At 44.0% G+C, this 20,894-nt stretch overlaps 1 protein-coding gene across 2 annotated transcripts in view; it reads left to right on the top strand.

The window, feature by feature from the left end:
• The window catches only part of LOC126249659 (sodium- and chloride-dependent GABA transporter 1), a 409,464-nt gene that overhangs the window by 240,006 nt on the left and 148,564 nt on the right, over window positions 1-20,894 (top strand). For both annotated transcript variants that reach the window (XM_049951338.1, XM_049951339.1), the window contains exon 2: window positions 2,514-3,035. In XM_049951338.1, coding sequence (XP_049807295.1) covers window positions 2,630-3,035 — 406 coding nt within the window. In that variant the 5' untranslated portion in view covers window positions 2,514-2,629. The remainder of the gene's footprint in view (window positions 1-2,513; window positions 3,036-20,894) is intronic.

The following is a 20,894-nucleotide window of genomic DNA, read 5'->3' as shown; positions in this document are numbered from 1 at the left end:
ATAAATCCAACAGGAAATACTGGACGCATACAAAAAAGGCGACACGAGCGTTCAAAGATTTGTTTGACTCATGGGAGAGCGTCACGTAAATGTTGGAAAACTTGAATTGGCACACTCTTGAAGACAGATGCCAACTACGCCACAAAAGCCTACTTACAGAACTTCAGAAACCAGTGTTAAGTAAACAATCTAAATATACTCCTCAGTCCCATACGTATCGTTCCGGTACGGTCTGCGAAGATAAAATTGTCCGATTAAGTTACGCACGGCGCGGCCCCTCCCGCCGGAGGTTCGAGTCTTCCCTCGGGCCTGGGTGTGTGTGTTGTTCTTAGCATAAGTTAGTTTAACTTAGTTTAATTAGTGTGTAAGTCTAGGAACCGATGACCTCAGCAGTTTGGTCCTTTAGGAATTCACACACATTCGAACAATTACGCACGGATGCATTTTAATTGTCGTCCTTCCCGCCCTTCGCAAATGATTGGAACGGGAAGAAACCTTAATATTAGAGACGATTTAGTACGTACTTCATGACTTACAGAGTATCTTTGTAGATGTAAATGTAGGCGTAGATGATTCCTTTGAAAAGGACACGGCAGATTTCCTTTCTCGTCCACCCTCAATGCCAGCTTGAGTTCCATCTCTAACGACCTAGTCGTTGACGGGACATTAAAACCTCATCTTACTTCTGTCCTTCCTTACTGATTTGCAAATAAAAAGGTCTCTCTTATCAGGAAGGTGTAAGTTAATTTGTCCAGTTGGGAATGCGAATGTCGAATTACGATTATCGAGTGTTTGTACAAGGGAGCAGTCAACGATAGTAAACTCGGTGATTTGCTGGGTGATTCCACAACTGTATTTTCCTGAAGTTTCTGGGCCCGTTTGCTCAGATGACTCGTGTATCTGCCGTCTCTCGTCTGTGGAATTCTGGTTCATTCTGCCACCTTAATGACCGACGAGGAAAACACCCAAGTGCCATAACGTGATTTCCAGAAACTACGCTCAGTGGAAGACATTTCAGAATATGCAAACATATGTCTCAGCTCATCCGTAGATATTTGGCCGTTTCTGAGGAAACAACAGTCAGTGTTTCCGTTGTCATTTAGATGTTTTTCTGCGCTCAATGAGTTCAGCTTTATTGGTGAGTTGTGGCTAGCGTCGGTGCCTTCCACTTTTGCGTCCCGTGTTTGAAACCTGCTTATAGTTTTTATTTCATTTTTTTTATTTATCTACCCTTGTCCAGAGAAGGTTACCAGACGAATGTTTCTTATCAAGATATGGGATAAAAGGGCGTTACAAAATGGCTCTGAGCACTATGGGACTCAACTGCTGAGGTCATCAGTCCCCCAGAACTTAGAACTAGTTAAACCTAACTAACCTAAGGACGTCACACACATCCATGCCCGAGGCAGGATTCGAACCTGCGACCGTAGCGGTCACGCGGTTCCAGACTGAAGCGCCTTTAACCGCACGGCCACACCGGCCGGCTAGGGCGTTACATTAATTGTTAAATTACGACTTGGTTTCACAACAAGTGTCATACATTTATTTATTTATTTTCATTTTATTTTTTTTAACGGACCAAACTGCTTAGGTCATCGGTTCCTAGGCTTACACACTACTTAAACTAACTTATGCTCTCCTCCGGCGGGAGGGGCCGCGCACATACATTTATTGTATAATTTATGTGTGTATGGTGTTTTCAGGGGTTACAGCCTTTTCTAAATATTCATATTCTTCCATTCCATTCTTATGTCAATACTTCATTCTTATACTTTATTCTTATGCTCATTCTTTAGGAAGATTTGGTGCATTCCCTCGAATGATACCGATGAAAGAAATATTCGAAACATAGAAATTCCGTACACAACGAGCACCGCACGAAGACAGGTTTGCCACACCGACATTTCTTCGAATGAATCTCACTCGGGAAAGAAACGTCGTTAACACAGGTGAAGGTTTCACACGCTGGCAATAATTTTACGATAAACCACAGATAACGTATTTCTTTTCCGAAAACTGTCGCTGGCATTTGATTATGAGTCAAGATACAGTCCAGAATTTTCACCGAAAAGACATTATTTCAGTATACAACGGAAAACATTCGTGTAGCAATCTTCTACGGAAATGGGTAGATAAAGGAAAAACAAAAATAATAATCGGGGCTCGAACACGGGGCACAAAAGTGTGAAGCCACTGCACCACCACTCGGTTTCAGCTACTTACTCGCTCAAAAGGCATATAAAGTACCTCGAAAACTTTCACCGTAGTTCTCTCTGAAACGTTCGAATATCAACGGATATCCCGAGACAGGTATTCGCTTATTTTGACCACTTTTCCACTGAGCAAAGTTTCTGGGAAATCAGGATAGCACTTGCCGCGTTCTCTTCGTGAGTTGAAAATCAGCATCTCGGAGTGAACATCAGAGCCATGTCGGGTAGTTTCTAAGGAAACAAATGTACTTGGAAGTGGAAAATATCGCGACGTACAGGAAGTGTGTGTGCGTGTGTGCGCAGGTGGGCAGCGGCAGTGGGGATGCGCCACTAGCGGCCACCGCCACCAGCAGCAGCACACAGCAGCAGCAACAGCAGCAGAGACCGGCAGCGCGGCGGCGAGCGACGACCTGGAAACGATGACGGACCCGCGAGACAGCCCGCTGGGCAACGAGAAGCAGCTGCTGTCGCTCGAGATGAACCAGTGCGGCGGGTCGGCGCTGCTCGAGGCGGTCGAGGTGACGACCGGATCCGGCGCGGCCGCCGCCGTCGGGGGCGGCAAGACGTCGGCGCCGCTGCCCGAGCGCGGCACGTGGGCCGGCAAGCTGGACTTCATCCTGTCCGTGGTGGGGCTAGCCATCGGGCTGGGCAACGTGTGGCGCTTCCCCTACCTGTGCTACAAGAACGGCGGCGGCGCCTTCCTCATCCCCTACTTCCTCACGCTCGTCCTCGCCGGCATCCCCATGTTCTTCATGGAGCTCGCCCTCGGCCAGATGCTCACCATCGGCGGGCTCGGCGTCTTCCGGATCGCGCCCCTCTTCAAGGGTAAGCACACTTTCTTTGTATGGACTCTTACCCGCCGTGGCCAATTGGTACGCTCATATTTTTTTATATATCCTATCTCGATTCCGTTTGTACGCATTGCATGCCACGTTTCTTTCTAGTTTTACATAGTTCCACCATTGCGTTGGGTGCAAAGAGCAAGCAACTCAATTTATTTACTGCTTATTTTAATATACCATTTGTTATGTTGAACTGGTGTATAAACAAGTATTTAGAATGTTCCATTAAAATTACGTTATAGTTAAATATTAGAGACGCGTGCTTTGGTTTGAAAATGAATGGTAGCGTTCTAAAATAGTCACAATTGAAGATTGTATGTAACTGCGACAGAAAACTAAATAAATATTAAAGTTTAATAAGGTATATTTCCAAATTTTGACACGAATTATCTACGGAAGAATGGAACAACTGGTAGAAGCCAGCCCCTGGGTAGATCACTTTGGGCTCGAGAGAAATGTAGGAACACGCGAGGGAACTGATCCTACGACTTACAGAATATACACTGATAAGCCAGAGCACTGTGACCACCGACCTATTATCGATATAAACCCGTCAGCGTCACCTGTCGAGGAATGAGTGACAGTTAGACACACGCAAGGTGTATGTAGTGTCAGTCAGAGTGCTGTCCTTCTGTAGAATGGGGAACTAGTGCGATCTACCTGAATTTGAGAGCAGATTGTGATGGCCCAGAGGTTCGGCACGAGCATTTCGGAAACTGCATTGTTTGTCGAGTGCTCTAGGAGCGCTGTGGTGAGTGTCTTCAACACGTGGCGAAACCAAAGTGAAACCACGTCCAGACGACGTGGGATTCGGCGGCCATCCCTCATTACAGATATCGGACACCGTAGCCTAGGGAAACTGGTAAAACAAGGCAGGCGGCGAACTGTGGCGGAACAATCACCTGTCTTTAATTCTGGGCGGAGTAGAAGTGTGTCTGAACACACAGTGCACCGAACACTCCTGACGATGGGCCTCCGCAGCCGACGACCCATGTACGTGCTTAAGTTAACAACACATCGGCAACTGTGACTGAAATGGGTACGCGACGACCGGCACTGAACGTTGGCGCTGTGGCAGAGCTTTACGTGGTCTGATGAATCCCGATACCTTCTTCATCATGCCTATGGGAGGGCGCTAATCCGTCTTCTTCCAGGGGAAAAGCTCCTTGACACCTGTACCGCGGGAAGTAGATGAGCTGGCGGCGGCTCCATTATGCTCTGGGGAACATTCATGTGGCCATCCATGGGCTCACTGCAGCTTGTGCAAGGCACCATGACGGTCAAGGACTATCGTACACTGGTTGCAAACCACGTACACCCCTTCATGACGACCGAGCGAGGTGACGCAGTGGTTAGCACACTGGACTCGCATTCGGGAGGACGACGGTTCAATCCCGTCTCCGGCCATCCTGATTTAGGTTTTCCGTGATTTTCCTAAATCGTTTCAGGCAAATGCCTGGATGGTTCCTTTGAAAGGGCACGGCCGATTTCCTTCCCAATCCTTCCCTAACCCGGGCTTGCGCTCCGTCTCTAATGACCTCGTTGTCGACGGGACGTTAAACACTAACTACCACCACCACCTTCATGACGACCAAGTTTCCCGACGGCAGAGGCATTTTTCAACAAGATAATGCGCCATGTCAAAAGGCCAGGACTGTGATGGAGTGATTCGAGACACACAGTTGCGAGTTCCAATTGATATGCTGCAACCCCCCCCCCCCCCCAACTCACCAGTTCTGAACGCAATCGGACACATCTGGGATGTGACTGAATGTGGCGTCGGGCCTCATCGTTCCCCTCCCGGAATTTACGAGAGGTGACTTTTGTGTGCAGATGTAGTGCCAACTCCTTCCAGCGATCTACCAAGGCCTCATTGCTTCCAAGCAACGAATCATCGCCACTGTTAAACGTGTCAGAAGTTGACATACCAGCTATTAGGTAGGTGGTCATAATGTTCTGGCTGTTCAGTGTAAGTAGAAGAAAGGCAAACCAACCTTTATAGCAATGGTAGATATAGTGGAAGTTTTTGACATTGTCGACTGGAGTGCACTCTTCGAAATTCTGAAGACAATATGGATAGAATGCATGGAGCGAAAGGTTATTTACAGCTTTTACAGAAACTAAACTGCAGTTTAGAGTCGAAGGACATGAAAATGAAGCCGTAGATGAGATGGGAGTGAGACAGGGCTGTAGCCCGTCCTCGATCTTATTCAAACTGTCCATTGAGCAATCAGTAAAGAAATCAATAAGGAATTTGGGAAGATAATTTAAATTCATGGAGGATAAATAAAAATCCTAAATTCTACCGATGACATTCCAATTCTGTTAAAAACAGCAAAGGATTTGGGGGGGCGGGGGTTATAGTTGAACGGAATGGTTAGCGTCTTGAAAACAGATTATATGAAGAACACCAACAAAACTAAAACAAAAGTAATAGAGTGTAATCCAGTTAAATGAGAAGATACTAAAGGAATCAAAATTAGGAAATGGGAACTAAAAGAAGCAGGTGAGTTTTGATATTTCTGAAATAAAATAACTTATGATGGTTGAAGTAGAGAGAATATAAAATGCGGACTGGCAACAGAAAGAAAACTGTCTCTGAAAAAGAGCAATATGTTAACATCTAATATAAATTTAAATGTTATGAATTATTTTATGAGGGTATTTGTCTGGAGTGCAGCCTTGTAAGGAAGTGAAACGTGGACGATAAGCTATTCAGACAAGAAGAGAACAGAAGCTTTTGAAATGTAATAATGCTGAAAATTGTATGGGTATTTCGCGTAACAAATGAGGATGTACTGAATCAAACTTATGAAAAAGAAATTTATGGCACAACTTGACTAACAGAAGGGATATATCGATAGAACACATCCTGAGGCATCAAGGAATTGTCAGTTTCGTAATGGAAGGAAATGAGGTGGGTAAAAATTGTAGAGGGAGACCGAGACTTGAATACAGTAAGCAGGTTCAAATGGGTGTACATTACCGGAGCTATGCAGAGATGAAGGGGCTTGCAGAGGATAGAGTAACGTGTAGGAACTGCACCAACCCAGCCTTCAGACTGAAGTCCACAACAGCAACAAACCTACATGATCCTTGGTCTGGCACTTAAAATACAGTGAGTTTCAAAAAGATTCATATGATACCTTCTACATAAATCAACACAGAAATTTGTAGTAAATTTTAACTTTTTCTTAGGACTACCTAGGAAACATCCGATTTTGCAATAGTATATCTTTTACGTGCATGCACATACAATCTCTTAGTACTTTTTATAATTACATTTAGCATCAAAGTTTCCATTCACTTCTCACAAATGTCCAATCTGCGTCCACCGTACGTACATCCATGCGATGATCAAACTCATCCGATAGTTTTTTGCGAGGTGTCTGAGGATGCTGCATTCACTGCTGTTGCTAATCAGTGACGCACTCCACTCAAAGTGGTTGGAAAGGGGGGGGGGGGCATATATGCGGAGTCTTCGACAAATTCTCGCAAAACAAAGAGACACTGAAGGCCTATGGTGTAATGCGAGATCCGTACATCGCTTACGGCCGACACTTCTTTGAGACAACTCGTTAAGAATTGCTTTCACATGGAGGTCCCAGTGAGGAGGTGTTTCGTCTCGTTGTATAATGAATATTTCGATGTGTTCTAGAACTTATGGAAAAAATTAGATCTACGAAATACCCAGGTGTGTCATTCCTGTAAACCTATTTTAAAACAGCTTTAATCATTTCTTCATTTCTCGGGGAAAAGATGCAAATCACATAAAGATTTGGAGACTGTCTCACGTACTGAACTGTGGTATGTTGCCGCTGTGTTCCCCATACTCTTACATTGGGCAAGTTTCTATCTACATCCATGTAGACGATACAGACTTGTAAAATTTCATGGATCTTTTTGAAACACCCTGTACCAATCTATCCTTTGAACTGCTGGGTGTTCTCCTTTCCGTCAAGAAGCACTGCTGCTACTTCGTTTCCTAGGCCAACTTTTGCTACACATGTAGACCGGTTTACGGCCGAAGCGACACAAACTTCCTCTTGGGGCGTCAAGCTGAGAGGATCGTCAAGCGCCAGATTTGTATACAGCGCTTATCACAATTTGTAGCGTAAACTGTCACAGGTCAAAGTGTACGAGAAAAAAAGGGGGTGGGGACGAGGGTGCTGCCAAATGATACGTCACTTGTGTGAAAAAATATTCTCGAACGTTCCGTGTAGAAATGCAACCTGCTTCTACTTGCAGGCGGAACTTACAATATCACCAATATAACGCCTACTACGTTTCATCTGATGAGATAAATTTTGTGCATGATGATTAGCTTCACTACGCCAAACAGAACGGAACATTGATTTTCATACCGGATAGGCAGATTATCAAGACTGGAGAGAAAACAGTTATGTGATAAACTTTTAAAAATGAACAAGTTTAGTATTAATTCTGGAAGGTGCATAGTAGAATGACAAACGATTTCTTGTCGCTCGAGAGATAAAAGTATTGCACATCTCCGAAATAAACAGATGCTAATAGTAGAATTCGAAAATGGCCTTTGCAGAGAAAATGATTCTTTACTTGTCGTTTGTTAGCGAGAGGGACGGGTGTCTAACATGGTAGAGAACTGTCTGATGTCTCGTCGACGTAAATATTATTAAAGACGGACCATTAACCCAATGAATTGGAGGAAGAAAATGTAATGATCACCCCAGGATTCACGTGAAGAAATGAAACCACATAAAATGCGAAGCGGAACAGCTGGGTGAGAATCGAACTCCATTCCCCCTAAATTCCAGTACAGTGACTTAATTACGGTGTCACGTCATTCAATATGTTCGAGAACAACTTAAAAACATACAGCTAGAGATCAGCTTGGTCTACTTTCAATTTTACAGTCGTTGTGTTTCATTCATTCTATACGGGTATAGTCTCGTCGACGTAAATATTATTAAAGACGGACCATTAACCCAATGAATTGGAGGAAGAAAATGTAATGATCACCCCAGGATTCACGTGAAGAAATTAAACCACATAAAATGCGAAGCGGAACAGCTGGATTGAGAATCGAACTCCATTCCCCCAAAATTCCAGTACAGTGACTTAATTACGGTGTCACGTCATTCAATATGTTCGAGAGCAACTTAAAAACATACAGCTAGAGATCAGCTTGGTCTACTTTCAGTTTTACAGTCGTGGTGTTTCGGTGTTTCATTCATTATATACGGGTATAGTTTTCAAATTTAACAATGTTTAAGTTATTTTTTTATCTAACTGTACTCATGCTCAGGGGCTGGTTTTGTTTAACCACCTCCAACCATTGTCGTGATGGAACTTTTATGATACTATTCGGAATTCTTTCAGCGTCCTGCTGTTTCTCCTCAGCAGCCCTTGGACTGTCTGCGGACACTTGTAGCTACGTGCTCTAAGCGTCACGCAAAGTCAGTGGCGCCGGACGGGGTGACCGAGCGGTTCTAGGCGCTTCAGTCTGGAACCGCTCGACCGCTACGCTCGCAGGTTCGAATCCTGCCTCGAGCATGGATGTGTGTGATGTCCTTAGGTTAGTTAGGTTTAAGTAGTTCTAAGTTCTAGGTGACTGATGACCACAGATGTTAAGTCCCATAGTGCTCAGAGCCATTTGAACCATTTTGAATCGCTTCCACAGACCGGTGTAAAGTTTCATCACCTTTACTGTAGGATGACCGTATCCAACAGACTATCAATCACACGAGAGTGTTCCTGTACTGCTCTTTCATAAGCAGTTTAATACATTGTTTTTTTCGGTTGTAACACACCCAATCAGTGTACACTGCCATACACTGTTTTTTTCTACCACAACATAGAGACCAGTGTCAGCTGCTGCTAAACTGACATTAACACGTTTCGATGCTCTGGCTCTCACAGGAAACTGAACGTCACATGACGTAAACTACACAGCTATCACACCACAGGCTGGTAGAAATAAAACATAAACGCGATGTTTCTCATTGACAAAAATGTGAAAGACGTCGCAACATATGGAAACTGGAAGAGCCTGCGGTATTGTAGAGCGTTTCCAACAGCTATACGGAGGCGATTACCTTTACAGTTAATCTCATCATCCCATTGAAAGGGTACCGGATGTATTTCGTGTTCGCCGGTCGAAGTGGCCGTGCGGTTAAAGGCGCTGCAGTCTGGAACCGAAAGACCGCTACGGTCGCAGGTTCGAATCCTGCCTCGGGCATGGATGTTTGTGATGTCCTTAGGTTAGTTAGGTTTAACTAGTTCTAAGTTCTAGGGGACTAATGACCTCAGCAGTTGAGTCCCATAGTGCTCAGAGCCATTTGAACCATTTTTTGTATCCGTGTTCCGTTTCGAAAAGCATTTTGCAGTCATGTCATGATTACTGTTCCAGTGTTGACCATCGCCAGAAGGTACTGTTCACAGCACACGTGACGTAACACAAATAAAATGAGGTACTGTTATCTTAATTGTGAAAAAAATTAAAAAATTAAAATAAAAACATGTGTAGGGTATCGCAGCATATGGCAATAGGACGCGTCTGTAGCAATGAGGAACGCTTCCAAACAACTGTATTAAGGTGATGATCTCTATATTTAATCCCATGTTCCGCAGCGACAAGTAGTAGATATCTAACAGCGTACCCAGTGGATGGTCGGGATTGGAAAGACACCATTGATACGGAGCGATGTACACACCGCAGTTGATAGCGAGATCAATTTTAGCAATTTTACCCAGAAGTCGGAGAGAGCAATATCCGCCACATTCTGCAACCTGTGTAGAAACAGAGTGAGCGGAGTTAATGCTATAGGAGCATGTTGCCGTAGCTCCGCCACCCGTATATGATGCATAAGGTCAGCGTCAAATGAAGCCTGCTCCTGCAACACGACGACAGTAAGAACAGTTACGGTGGTGTTTCTTATGGGGAAATTAGGAAGACTCAACATCAAAGCAGATCCGCGTCCCTCAGGAACCATTCACGTTTATCATCCAAACATTCTATCATCGTTATTCTGTACCATCCAGCAATTATAAAAGCTCCGTTAATTTCATCCGATAGATTATTACCGCATCTCTCTCTTCCGATATATTGAAAACGAATGTGTCCAGTAATCAAATGGCTCTGAGCACTATGCGAATTAACTTCTAAGGTCATCAGTCGCCTAGAACTTAGAACTAATTAAACCTAACTAACCTAAGGACATCACACACATCCATGCCCGAGGCAGGATTCGAACCTGCGACCGTAGCGGTCTCGCGGTTCCAAACTGTAGCGCCTATAACCGCACGACCACTCCGGCCGGCTGTCCAGTAATCGACGTCGATTGCACGTAAAAGTAGTACAGCTGCCAACACCTAGCGCAAATGCACTATTTTTCTGGTTGGGTGGCATAGCTTTTTTCATTTTGATACAGCGCTCTCCGACTTCCATACAGGTCAGAGATAAGTTGGGACGAATACATGGACTAAGCTGCAGGGAGGGCGGCGCAGCGACTTAGAAGCAATTGCAGGATGCAGAAGGACTGTCAGCGCGGGAGTTCTTGGTGTATGTGACCCTTAGCAGATGGGTTCGAGATAAAAAAGAAAAGGTGACTTGTTTCAAGATACGAGAGTGGCACGAATATGATTCACCAGTGGCTATAATCATTAAGACATCTCTACAGGATACAACGCAAATGTATGTTGTGGGTTGTAGAATCCCTCTGTGGTCAGCTTCAGATGTCATTTCTCAATAGTGTTCCTCGAAAAGAACATCGTGTTCCCTCCATGGATCCCCAGTTTTCCTTCTTGGCGAATGTAATCCGACTGCTGAATGAAAAAATTACTCGCCATACAAAGTGACTCTCATGATCAATTGAATTAATTACCCTATCAAATTGACATAAGTGATGTTCCACCTGGCGGATGGAATAGATGGCTAGGGCACCACGGAATGACCCTTGACAAGCGTTTCTTTTTTCTTTTTTATTCGTTGCAGCAATATCTCTTAAACGAAATTTCTATCTCTCACCTACACAGGGCGAGATAAGCTCTCACGATTTGTTTCGTTAACGCTAGTATGATATAGCATCGCACTAATAAAAGGGGACCTGTCATAGTGTACAAAACAGCTGCGTTCTCTTGAATTATAGCTTCTTGTTGGGAAACGTTAAATGAATGTGCTTTTTCCAAAATGTGTGCCAATGGCGGCGAAGATTATCTGAAATGTTTGTAAGACACACGTGCATGAGAGTTTACTTGCAGACACTGAACGCGAGAGACGCTCTCAGGTCATATAATTTGTTGAAAAAGCTGAAATAAATTGCTCAATGTACTTTTTTTTTCTTTGGAGTCTAAATTCTCGCTTTTTCTTGACTCTGATGATGGTTTTGAAATAACGAGGACATTCTACAGTGATCGGTAGTTCTCGCATCAAAATAGTCGAAGGTTTTTTTTCCTGACTTTACGCTGGGTGGGTACGTCTCTGCTGATCATATGTGATCAGTGGCGGTACACTTTGCTGGACGTGACAAAATAATGAGATGCGACTGCAGTCGAACCTAAAAACTGTACCGATTTTTTTCAAAGAGCTAAACCAAATGGACTCTGCCTGATTTCGTGGAAAGAGGACATTTACTATAGTCACAAATGTGTTTTGCTTTTTTTTAATAGATGATTGTTTATAGATGCGTTGACGTCAAATACAATTGTTCTCCATCGCCAAACGGCGGGCTCCTGCAAGCGAGGGAAAGGGGGGACGTATCTGCTGTGGTGGTCGCCCGACACAGCCGCTCTCTGTCCAGGGACGGCGTGTAGGGGCTCTGTCGCTATATTTTAGACGAACAAGTTGCACTTGTGACGGCCATCCTTTTATCTCCTATTGTTTAAATGGTTCAAATGGCTCTGAGCACTATGGGACTTAACTTCTGAGGTCAGCAGTCCCCTAGACTTAGAACTACTTAAACCTAACTAACCTAGGGGCAGCACACACATCCATGCCCGAGGCAGGATTCGAACCTGCGACCATATCGGACGCAGGTTCCAGACTGTAGCGCCTAGAACCGCTCGGCCACCTCGGCCGGCTCATATTGTTTAGTTGACTATACACGCTATTGTGCAGGCGTAAGAGCGTCGCCTTAAGGCGGCGGTCAGATGGTGGAAAGGCAAGTGCGGGCAGCGGCCTAGAGGGTGGTAGCGGGTGCGTGAGACGCTTGGCGGAGCATCGTAGAAAAGGGGGGGGGGGGGGGGGAGACGTGAGGGGAAGTGAGAAGGCCTTGGTTTTCGGCAGTTTCTGATTGTAGATTGAGAAGAACGCAAGTTCAAGTACCACCCTCTCTGTACTCTCCGCCGCGCGGGATTAGCCGAGCGGTGTGTGGTGCTGCAGTCATAGACAGTGCGCCTGGTCCCGGCGGAGGTTCGAGTCCTCCCTCGGGAATGGGTGTGTGTGTTTGTTCTTAGGATAATTTAGGTTAAGTAGTGTGTAAGCTTAGGGACTGATGGCCTTAGCAGTTAAGTCCCATAAGATTTCACACATATTATTTCTCTGTACTCTGCATTCTTTTAGGACGACGATTTTCCCCCCAGTACATGTGCTGCATTATGACCCGTCCAGTGCTGGTTTTTTCACGACAATTTCGAAGTGTAATTAGAACTGTGACGCATTTTTTTCCATCAGTTGTGGTAGCGTGTAGTGGCATCGATTACCTGGGCTGCAGGATGGTTTTTGAGCAGGCCTCTGTAACGAACTCTGACGTCAAACAGCGATACATATTGTATGCTTACAGGTAATACACTTTTTAAACTCCTCTCTATCCAACACCAGCATCTCGTCAGTTAAATGTGTTTCCCACCAAAAAGAATAAAGATAGTACCTTACACCCCTGCGTTTTTCCTGCCTGCTTGTAGGTGTAGGGTAGAATTTGAGTGTGTCTGTCGCTAGTTTCGAGTGGTACTGCGAAATTTTTTCCCAGCAGGATTACACCAGTTGTATGGTATTGTCAGTTTTTGAGTTGTATTGCGATTTTATGCCATCCTTGTGTGGCACTATGCAAAATATTGTGTAATTAGGCCTGATCTTTGTGATTAATTATGTAATTAGGATCGATCTTTGCGTCAGCTTCCCAACCAAAAATAAATAAAGTGCTCTAACATAACCTTCCCCTTCCGCATCTGGGCAGTTTCCATGAGTTGGGGGAAGCACTTGGGCTTTCCGTCCAGGACGACCAGGTTTCGAGTCCTGGAAAGCGCACCACCATTTTTAATTTCCCGTCAATTCCAAGCGCCTCTGGTGGTTTAATTGTGTTAGGGGAGCTACGCATGGGCTTTCCATCCAAGAGGACCAGGGTTCGAGTCCCGGAAAGGATACCACCAAATTTTATTTCCTGCCAATTCCCGGGTGGGGGCTGAGGTGGGATGTCAGCACAGTCTTGGGATTAAGAAACTCCCACCAGAATTCGAAATTCCTGCCAATAGGGTAGGCTGGTGGAGGGGTTGGGGAAGGGGGGAGGGGAAAGAGGGGACTGGGGCACACGTGCAGCTGGAGAAAACACATGACGTCATCCTGGGGGGGGGCCTGGTCGGGGGCGGGGGTGGGCGGGTGCAGTGGTGATTAATTGATCAATTTCATTAAATTGCGTATCAGTTTCATATCAAAATTGTTCTAGCGCAGCCAACTCCGTACTGCTCACGACATCTAGCAGACAACAGATGCAGTTAAACAGGTAGAACCTGTGTCCCTGGATTTCCAAAAGCCGTCGAGAGTGTAGCATGTAGCTGAGTGTCACCCAAGGTACGATTATAGGGAGTATCCTTACAAATACGTCACTGACTCAATTAATATCTGACTAAAAGAACGCAGTACATTATACTGTACGGCGAATGTTCCACAGAAACGAAAGTAATATCGGGTGTGCCTCGCAGAAACGTAATAGAAACGCTAGTGTTCTCAGTATACATAAAGGAGTTATTAGATACGATCGGCAGCACTGTATGACTGTTCACTGACGATTCAGTTGTGTATAGTAAAGTATACACTTAGTTTGCTCAGTTACAAACTCGAAATTCTGTATAGAGGAGGAATGTTGAGCAAGCTAGTATTAAGGCATAACAAACTTGATGTATGTAGCTCCAAACAAATTCTTAACTTTTTTTTTTGACATGACTGTTGTGCTGGATCATATTATTTAATGAACAGACTTGCTTCCTATGTTCTAAGTTTTATTGTAGTATATTTCTAACATTCTGCGTGGTTTCTGTTTGTTCTAAGTCGTGTCTCCCTACCACTTTCGCGCAACGACGCTCTGAGCGTATTTTTTTAGGGAATTGACTAGTTTCAACCTGGGACCTGTTGTTGGTAAAGAGACGTCAGACCACACATGACATGTAGAGTTCAGAAGAGTTCAGTGAGACTAGCGGTGGTATAATCAAATACTTAATGATTTCAGCGTCAGCTCCACTCCCTGTAAAAGAATCTTAATACTAACTAAATTTAGTGGAAGGGGTTCAAGGCTTTCCTATTTTTAGTTAGCTGGTAAAATAACGTCGAAAAAGCAGTTAAGTTTATCATTGGAAATTTTATTCTACTCACAAAACATTGTTTATAAATTGCACTATTGATAAAAGGAAATATTTTAATACAGGATGATAAAAACCAACTGTGTTCAACAAAAATGTCCTGAATGGGTTTCCAAGTTCTACAATGGATCGAAGGATGACCTATGCCATATCACATCTATAATCTAGGTTTAAATTAAGTTTCATAAAAGAGAAAGTATCAAAATGGTCTACAGTGACCCTCAATTATCTTTAATTACTTATTTCACTTGTCGTAAATTACAGTGGCTGATGTGGCTTCTGAATAATTATATACCAGAAAAATCATCGCGTTTCAGATTTTAACTTCTAACAGCAAATGTGAATACCACGAGCCTTAATTGACGATCGACACTAGTATTACGTAAAAAGGGGATGTAACAGATGAGACTTCTGCAGTTCTGAGTGAAGCCTTATGCGCTCTCATGCGGCATCGCGTGCGTTCATTACCTTGTCGGTGGTTATTCAGCGTCAGTGGGCGGCGGGCGGCGCAGCTCCACACACCTCGCCGTCTTGGAAGCAACTCTTTCTAACTTCTCCTTACTACAATTTACCGAAGATGCTTTAAGAAAACGGTATCTGGCTGTGTTTTCAACTGAAAAATCAGCGTCTCAATGTTAACTTTAAGCTCCGCCTACAAAAATTCTGTCTATCCAATGAGAAACGTTATACTTTTCGTGGTGGGGCAATGTTTTTAACGTTTGCAACGTAACAGAGACGCGTATAGTCTCACGCTAAAACTTGCAGCTGGTGTGGCCCTTTTAGTGTTATAGTAATATCTATACTGTTCTTCTGGAGGGCTCTATCTTTTAACATGGGCTGGGGGTGGTCTTGCCGGTCGGCTGGCGATGTGGGTGTCCGTCCCTTATCGTAGGGCCTCCTAGCCTACACGATTCTGCTTTCGGCTTCTGTTCTCATTTCTCCCCTCGGAACTGCGTCTGTTTCACGGTGGGAAGGCATGACATGCATTTAGGCGTTCTTGTGTTTGTAGTATTCCATTTACTCACTCGTTGATCGTATTACTTTGGTTAATATAATGTCAGGATTTATTCGGAGCTATGTGACATACTGCCGGATTTGCTATCATGTCAGGGTTTTCATGGAAGGTGTTGGGTTTGCCTGACACCTTACATATTATCTGTCCACTTGATTTTCGACACCTTATGAACACCCCCATCATCGTTTTAAGAAAGGTAAGAGCGTATGACCTCCAATCTAAGCATGCCTAGTAAAGCACTACGGTTTACAAACGACCATTCAGCTTCGGGACAGCTTTGCTTACTTAACACACCGAAAGATCAAATATTCCAACTTTATTTGTTCTCAGGCTTTACCACCGTCTGTCTTTTGCGTAGGAGGACCACGCTGACAGTAATGAGGAAAATTTTTAAAAATTTGTAAACTTTATTTTTTCAGACAGACCAAGTACATCGTCTTCTTTCTGTCGCTGTTTCTTTTCACCCATTTTTCCTGTGGTTCTGCAGTTTGAAAATACCCTTACGACAGCACCCCATTCCAACTTCCCGAAGATAGTGACGCACTGCTACCTGAAAATCTGCCACCGTCTCGTAGCGTTGGCCTCGCATCTGTTCCTCAACAGACCAAAAATTTGGTAGTCGGAGGGCACCAAGTCGGTACCCTCATCTCCGCAATGGCACGATCAGTGTGAGGACGCGCATTTCCTGTTGGAGAATGATCTTCTTTCCAGGGCATTTACTGTACATTGCACGACAGAGTTTTAAAACTGTCTGGATGCAGCGGGAAGCGTTTATGGTTTTTCCAGGTTGAAAAAAATCGGGCAGATCTTTCCTTGTTCCGTTCTGTGGAGGCAGTTTGAGGAAGACCGCTAAGAGCCTCACCATGAATACGCGCGTTTCCATCTCTGAAATGTTTCACCCACCTCCTAACGCTGCTGGCGCCCATGCAGACATTTCCGTAGGAAAACGTTGCAGTCTGAGGTGAATGTCAGCAGCACATTTTCTCTCATTAAAATGAATTCAATGACAGCACAATGTCGAAATGAAACATTGATGTCGGCCATTTTGGAAGTACTGGCTGTGGTCACGTTATACAGGCTAATGGCGTCACAATATGGCAACATGTGGTGTAAGGCCTCCCTGGCATCTTTCAGTCGTTTTTATTACGTAGTTGAAATTGCAAATTTTAACAATGGGTTTCTGATGACTTTTAGTATGGCCCTTGTTCACTAATTTTTTGCTTCTCTCTTAAACGCATTATGTCATTTTACTCACATTTTGGTCGGTAATGGAAACTTTCTTTTATATTTGTTAGATGTCTCACATCTTACACTTGCCACAACTGAAAACTGATCCTACATGAATAAAATTGTATTCATATATTATGCAGGTCTTTAGAAATAATTGAATTATCCTGCATATCCTCAACAAGAATGTCTGCAGACGATCATGGAGACGATGGAAGATAGTTTTCCACGTTCCCACCAGTCATTACCTAAAACGGCCAAAGAACAGCGCCAGCATTGCAGACCAAACGTCATGCACTAGGTCAGCGGAAACAAGTCTGGTGTTGCCACAGGCTAGAAGAGGGGGCGAATACGCTCTAGGTAACCCGAAACCTCTGTACACGAGTATTGCGCTATTGAGGTAGCCTGGCACTGTGGGAACGCTATAGAATGGGCTGAATGACGATTTGTATTTGCCTTCCTCTGTTCAGCATTCTCTAGACAACCACCAGACGTTAACAGTCTATGTAGGCTGTGGTTCTCCACGCCATTATAACAAAAAGTCGTTCTATATTTGTTTAACTTAATCTTACGTCGGACTAAGATTTCACACACACAGTACCATTTTAACATCATAGTTACCTAATAAATAACAATTTCAATATGACAAACAATATTAAAATGATTTGGGTGTGTACATGGACAATGTGAGTAAGTAATATTGGCTGTGAGCTAGTGAAGTTAATACTACTAGTACTTTCACTAGTGCTGCTGCTTCTGCCACTAATAATGGTAATAGTAATAATAATAATTTGACATTGTCTGGTACTCGGTAGTTTTCACACACGTGTAGGGTATCATTAACACCAGGCGGGATCTGGCCGCATTATAAAACACAAATTTGGCCCATTCATCTTTCCCGTCACGTCTTTCACCCCGCTATCGGAGCCAGGCTGCAGTCAGGTGAGAGAAAGCCGGTAAGCGTCATCCTTGCTTGTCGCTCAGCTTTCAGCAAACGGTTCTTGATGGTCCTAACAGCGTCTCTGATTGTAACGTTGATTCCCATTTGTGTTGCGATTGCCCAAATATCAATCATTTCTGCTGATTTTATGATGGTTGAGTCTGTATGCCGTTGTGGGGCATCCGGCTGCATCGGCTTACACCCAGTGTCCAACGTCTGTTGGTTATGAATGACTATCTAAGCCTCGCGCAGGCCAACGACGCAGATTCGTTGTAATCCTGTTAATTGCTTGAGTTATGGTATTCGATTCCCTGTCAATATCTACATCTGTACTCACAAGAGACATCACGCTGTGCGTTGGAAGGTACTTCTCGTGTAGCTGTCATTCGTTCTTTCTTTTTTCATTCGTGAATAGAATGTACTTTGAGCTCAGACATAATGTGGCATCTCGAACAGAATTACTTTAAAAATGAATGCCGAAAACATCGGCCATATGAAACCCAACTAGTGCTTTTATAACATGCCAGCCTAAAAGCCACTCATCAAGGCAATCAGGTAGATTCACCATTCCTTGAATTCCGAAAATCGCTTGTCTCACTACCACATCGACACTTATTAACGAAAGTACGATCATATGAGGTACGAAACGAAATTTACTATTCGACTGAGGATTTCTTGGCAGAGAAGAAGCATGTTGTCTCTGATAGAGAATCATCAGCAGATGTAGAAGTTACTTCAGGCAAGTCCGAGGAAAATGTGTTGGGAGCTTTGCTATTCATGTTGTATATTAATGACCTAGCAGACATGAGACGTTTTGCAGATTATACAAATCTATAGATTGAAGTAGTATCCGAAAAGAAACTTCATAGCTGCTGTTGCAGGCCTAGATACGATTTCTGAGGAGTACAAGATTGGTAACTTATTTTAAACGTTCAGAAATATAACTTATGGACTTAACTAAACACAGAAAAGTGGTATCCTATGACTACAATATCAATGAGTGACAGCTGGGTTCAGTCAGCTCATATTAATATCTTTATGTAGAACGTTTTGGGAGATATATGCTCATCAGAAAGTAAAGCAGGTTTATTGGAAAAATTTTGGGAAAATGCAGTCAGTCGGGAAAGGCGATTGCTTACAAAACACTCGTGCGACCCATACTACAATATAGCTTAAGTGCATGAGACCCATACAAAATAAGTCTAACACAGGACACTGAACGTACGAGTATGCAAAGAAGGGCAGCACAGATAGTGACAGGTTTGTTTGACCAGCCAGAGGCTGTCACGAAAATGCTGTAGCATCTTAACTGGCAGTCGGCTGAAGATAGGCGCCAACTCTCCTGTGAAAATCTAATTATTAAGTTTCCGGAACCAATATTATATTAGGAATCCAGGAATGTACGAAAACCACATACGTATCCTTCTCATAGAGGACCGCGAAATCACGATTAGACACATTATCTCGTGTTCAGAAACATTTAAGCGGTCAATCTTCCCCCACTCTACATGCGAACGAAGGGGGAAGAAACCTTAATACATGGCACAATGGGGAGTACTATTCACCAGGCACTTGACAGTGGTCTGCAGAGTATGGACGTAGGTGTAGATGTGGATGCAGAGCGTGATACGAACAACTGACTGTAACCTTCTGTATAACAGGAATTTCTCTGACTTTCCTGGTCACTTCGAAAAATGTATGTCGGAGGAAGTAAGGTGTTGCTAAGGCCTTTTAGCATGTGCGCTCTTGGAATTTTAACAGCAAATGTCTTTGCGAGCACAGAGCCTCTCTTATAGCGTCTGCCATTGGAGCTCGATGAGCATGTCACATTAATTAGACGATCCTGTTGGGAAACGATCCACTCTTCCTTGGATCCTCTCTATCTGGCCTACATACTTTCAGTGACTCTCAACTTGACATCTCCTTTTTCTACAACCACTTCATGTGACCTTGCCGCTTTAGGCCATTCCAGATAGATGATCCAAGATTCTCTACGGTTGATACTGCTTCCGATGATTTATCGATAACACTGTAATCGAACTGTGACAGGTCTTTCCGCCTACTTATGCATAATACTTTACGTTTATTTAGGTTGAGTGCGAACTTTCAATGTTTAGCAACCAATACAATGCCCTAAATATCCTCCCCGAACAAAATATTAGTCACGCCTATAAAAGAGTTCAAGAGGCTGACATGGGCTGCGACTTAACTGCTCGGTTTAATGTCTGATCCCGTCTGCACTTCCAGGAATCAGAACGCTCACCCCCTTCCCCCCTCCCAAGTATGTTCAGATACGTAATATCTAAATGTCACGCAATGGATAACGTGGATACGTCCTCGTAAATGAACCACGGGTGCCACTCTTGCTCCATTTGTTTAAATGATAGGAGGAAGGGATTCTCTAGCTGCGGAATAGTTACAGTGAGTCCAGATTTACTCAGTTTAATAGCCCACATAAGCACACAAAAATAAAAAGAACGCTACAGGATATTCACATACGATGGAGAAATAAAGCCATTAATGAATATCGTAAAGAACCAGTTCGGTTATACATAAAACTCTTATGGGTAGGTCACCTGGAAGCGGGAAAAATGAAAGTTAGCAGCTCTGAAGATCTCGCTCACATCTGCATTCATCCGTGGTATGGAAACAATTCCATGGTTCATCTTATCTGAAGGAGATGTTAATTAGACATGCAAGAAAACTAACGGCATGCACTTGGTACTGCGTGAGCAGCCTTGCGGAAACATATCGTTATTATTCACTAAGTTGTAGTCCATTCGCGAATCGGACAAGGGAAGTGATAGATTTACTGGCGTGGAACTGAATAAATGTCGTCTCTCTGTGAAATATCCCCTCAGCCTTACGAACGCGTACTCGGACCTACATCTTATCCAGCGAAGCAGTGCCTACCAAACCAAAAGTCGGCGTCGAAGTCTGAAGGCAGCAAACTCTTGATACCAATGAATCCCAGCCCCTGTCCCGATGAAAGACTGAACGAAACGTGTCGGAGCATCTGCACTAGGCCACATCTGATGTCGGAGAGGAAGTGTCGCAGAACTGCACTTCTTTAGCCCCCTGAGCTTTCCGCGAAAGAGGAGCCCCACTAAAAC

This window comes from Schistocerca nitens, chromosome 3, assembly GCF_023898315.1.
Source record: "Schistocerca nitens isolate TAMUIC-IGC-003100 chromosome 3, iqSchNite1.1, whole genome shotgun sequence".
NCBI lineage: Eukaryota > Metazoa > Arthropoda > Insecta > Orthoptera > Acrididae > Schistocerca > Schistocerca nitens.
Note: the sequence above shows the minus strand (reverse complement) of the source record. Positions and strands in the feature narration are given on the sequence as shown.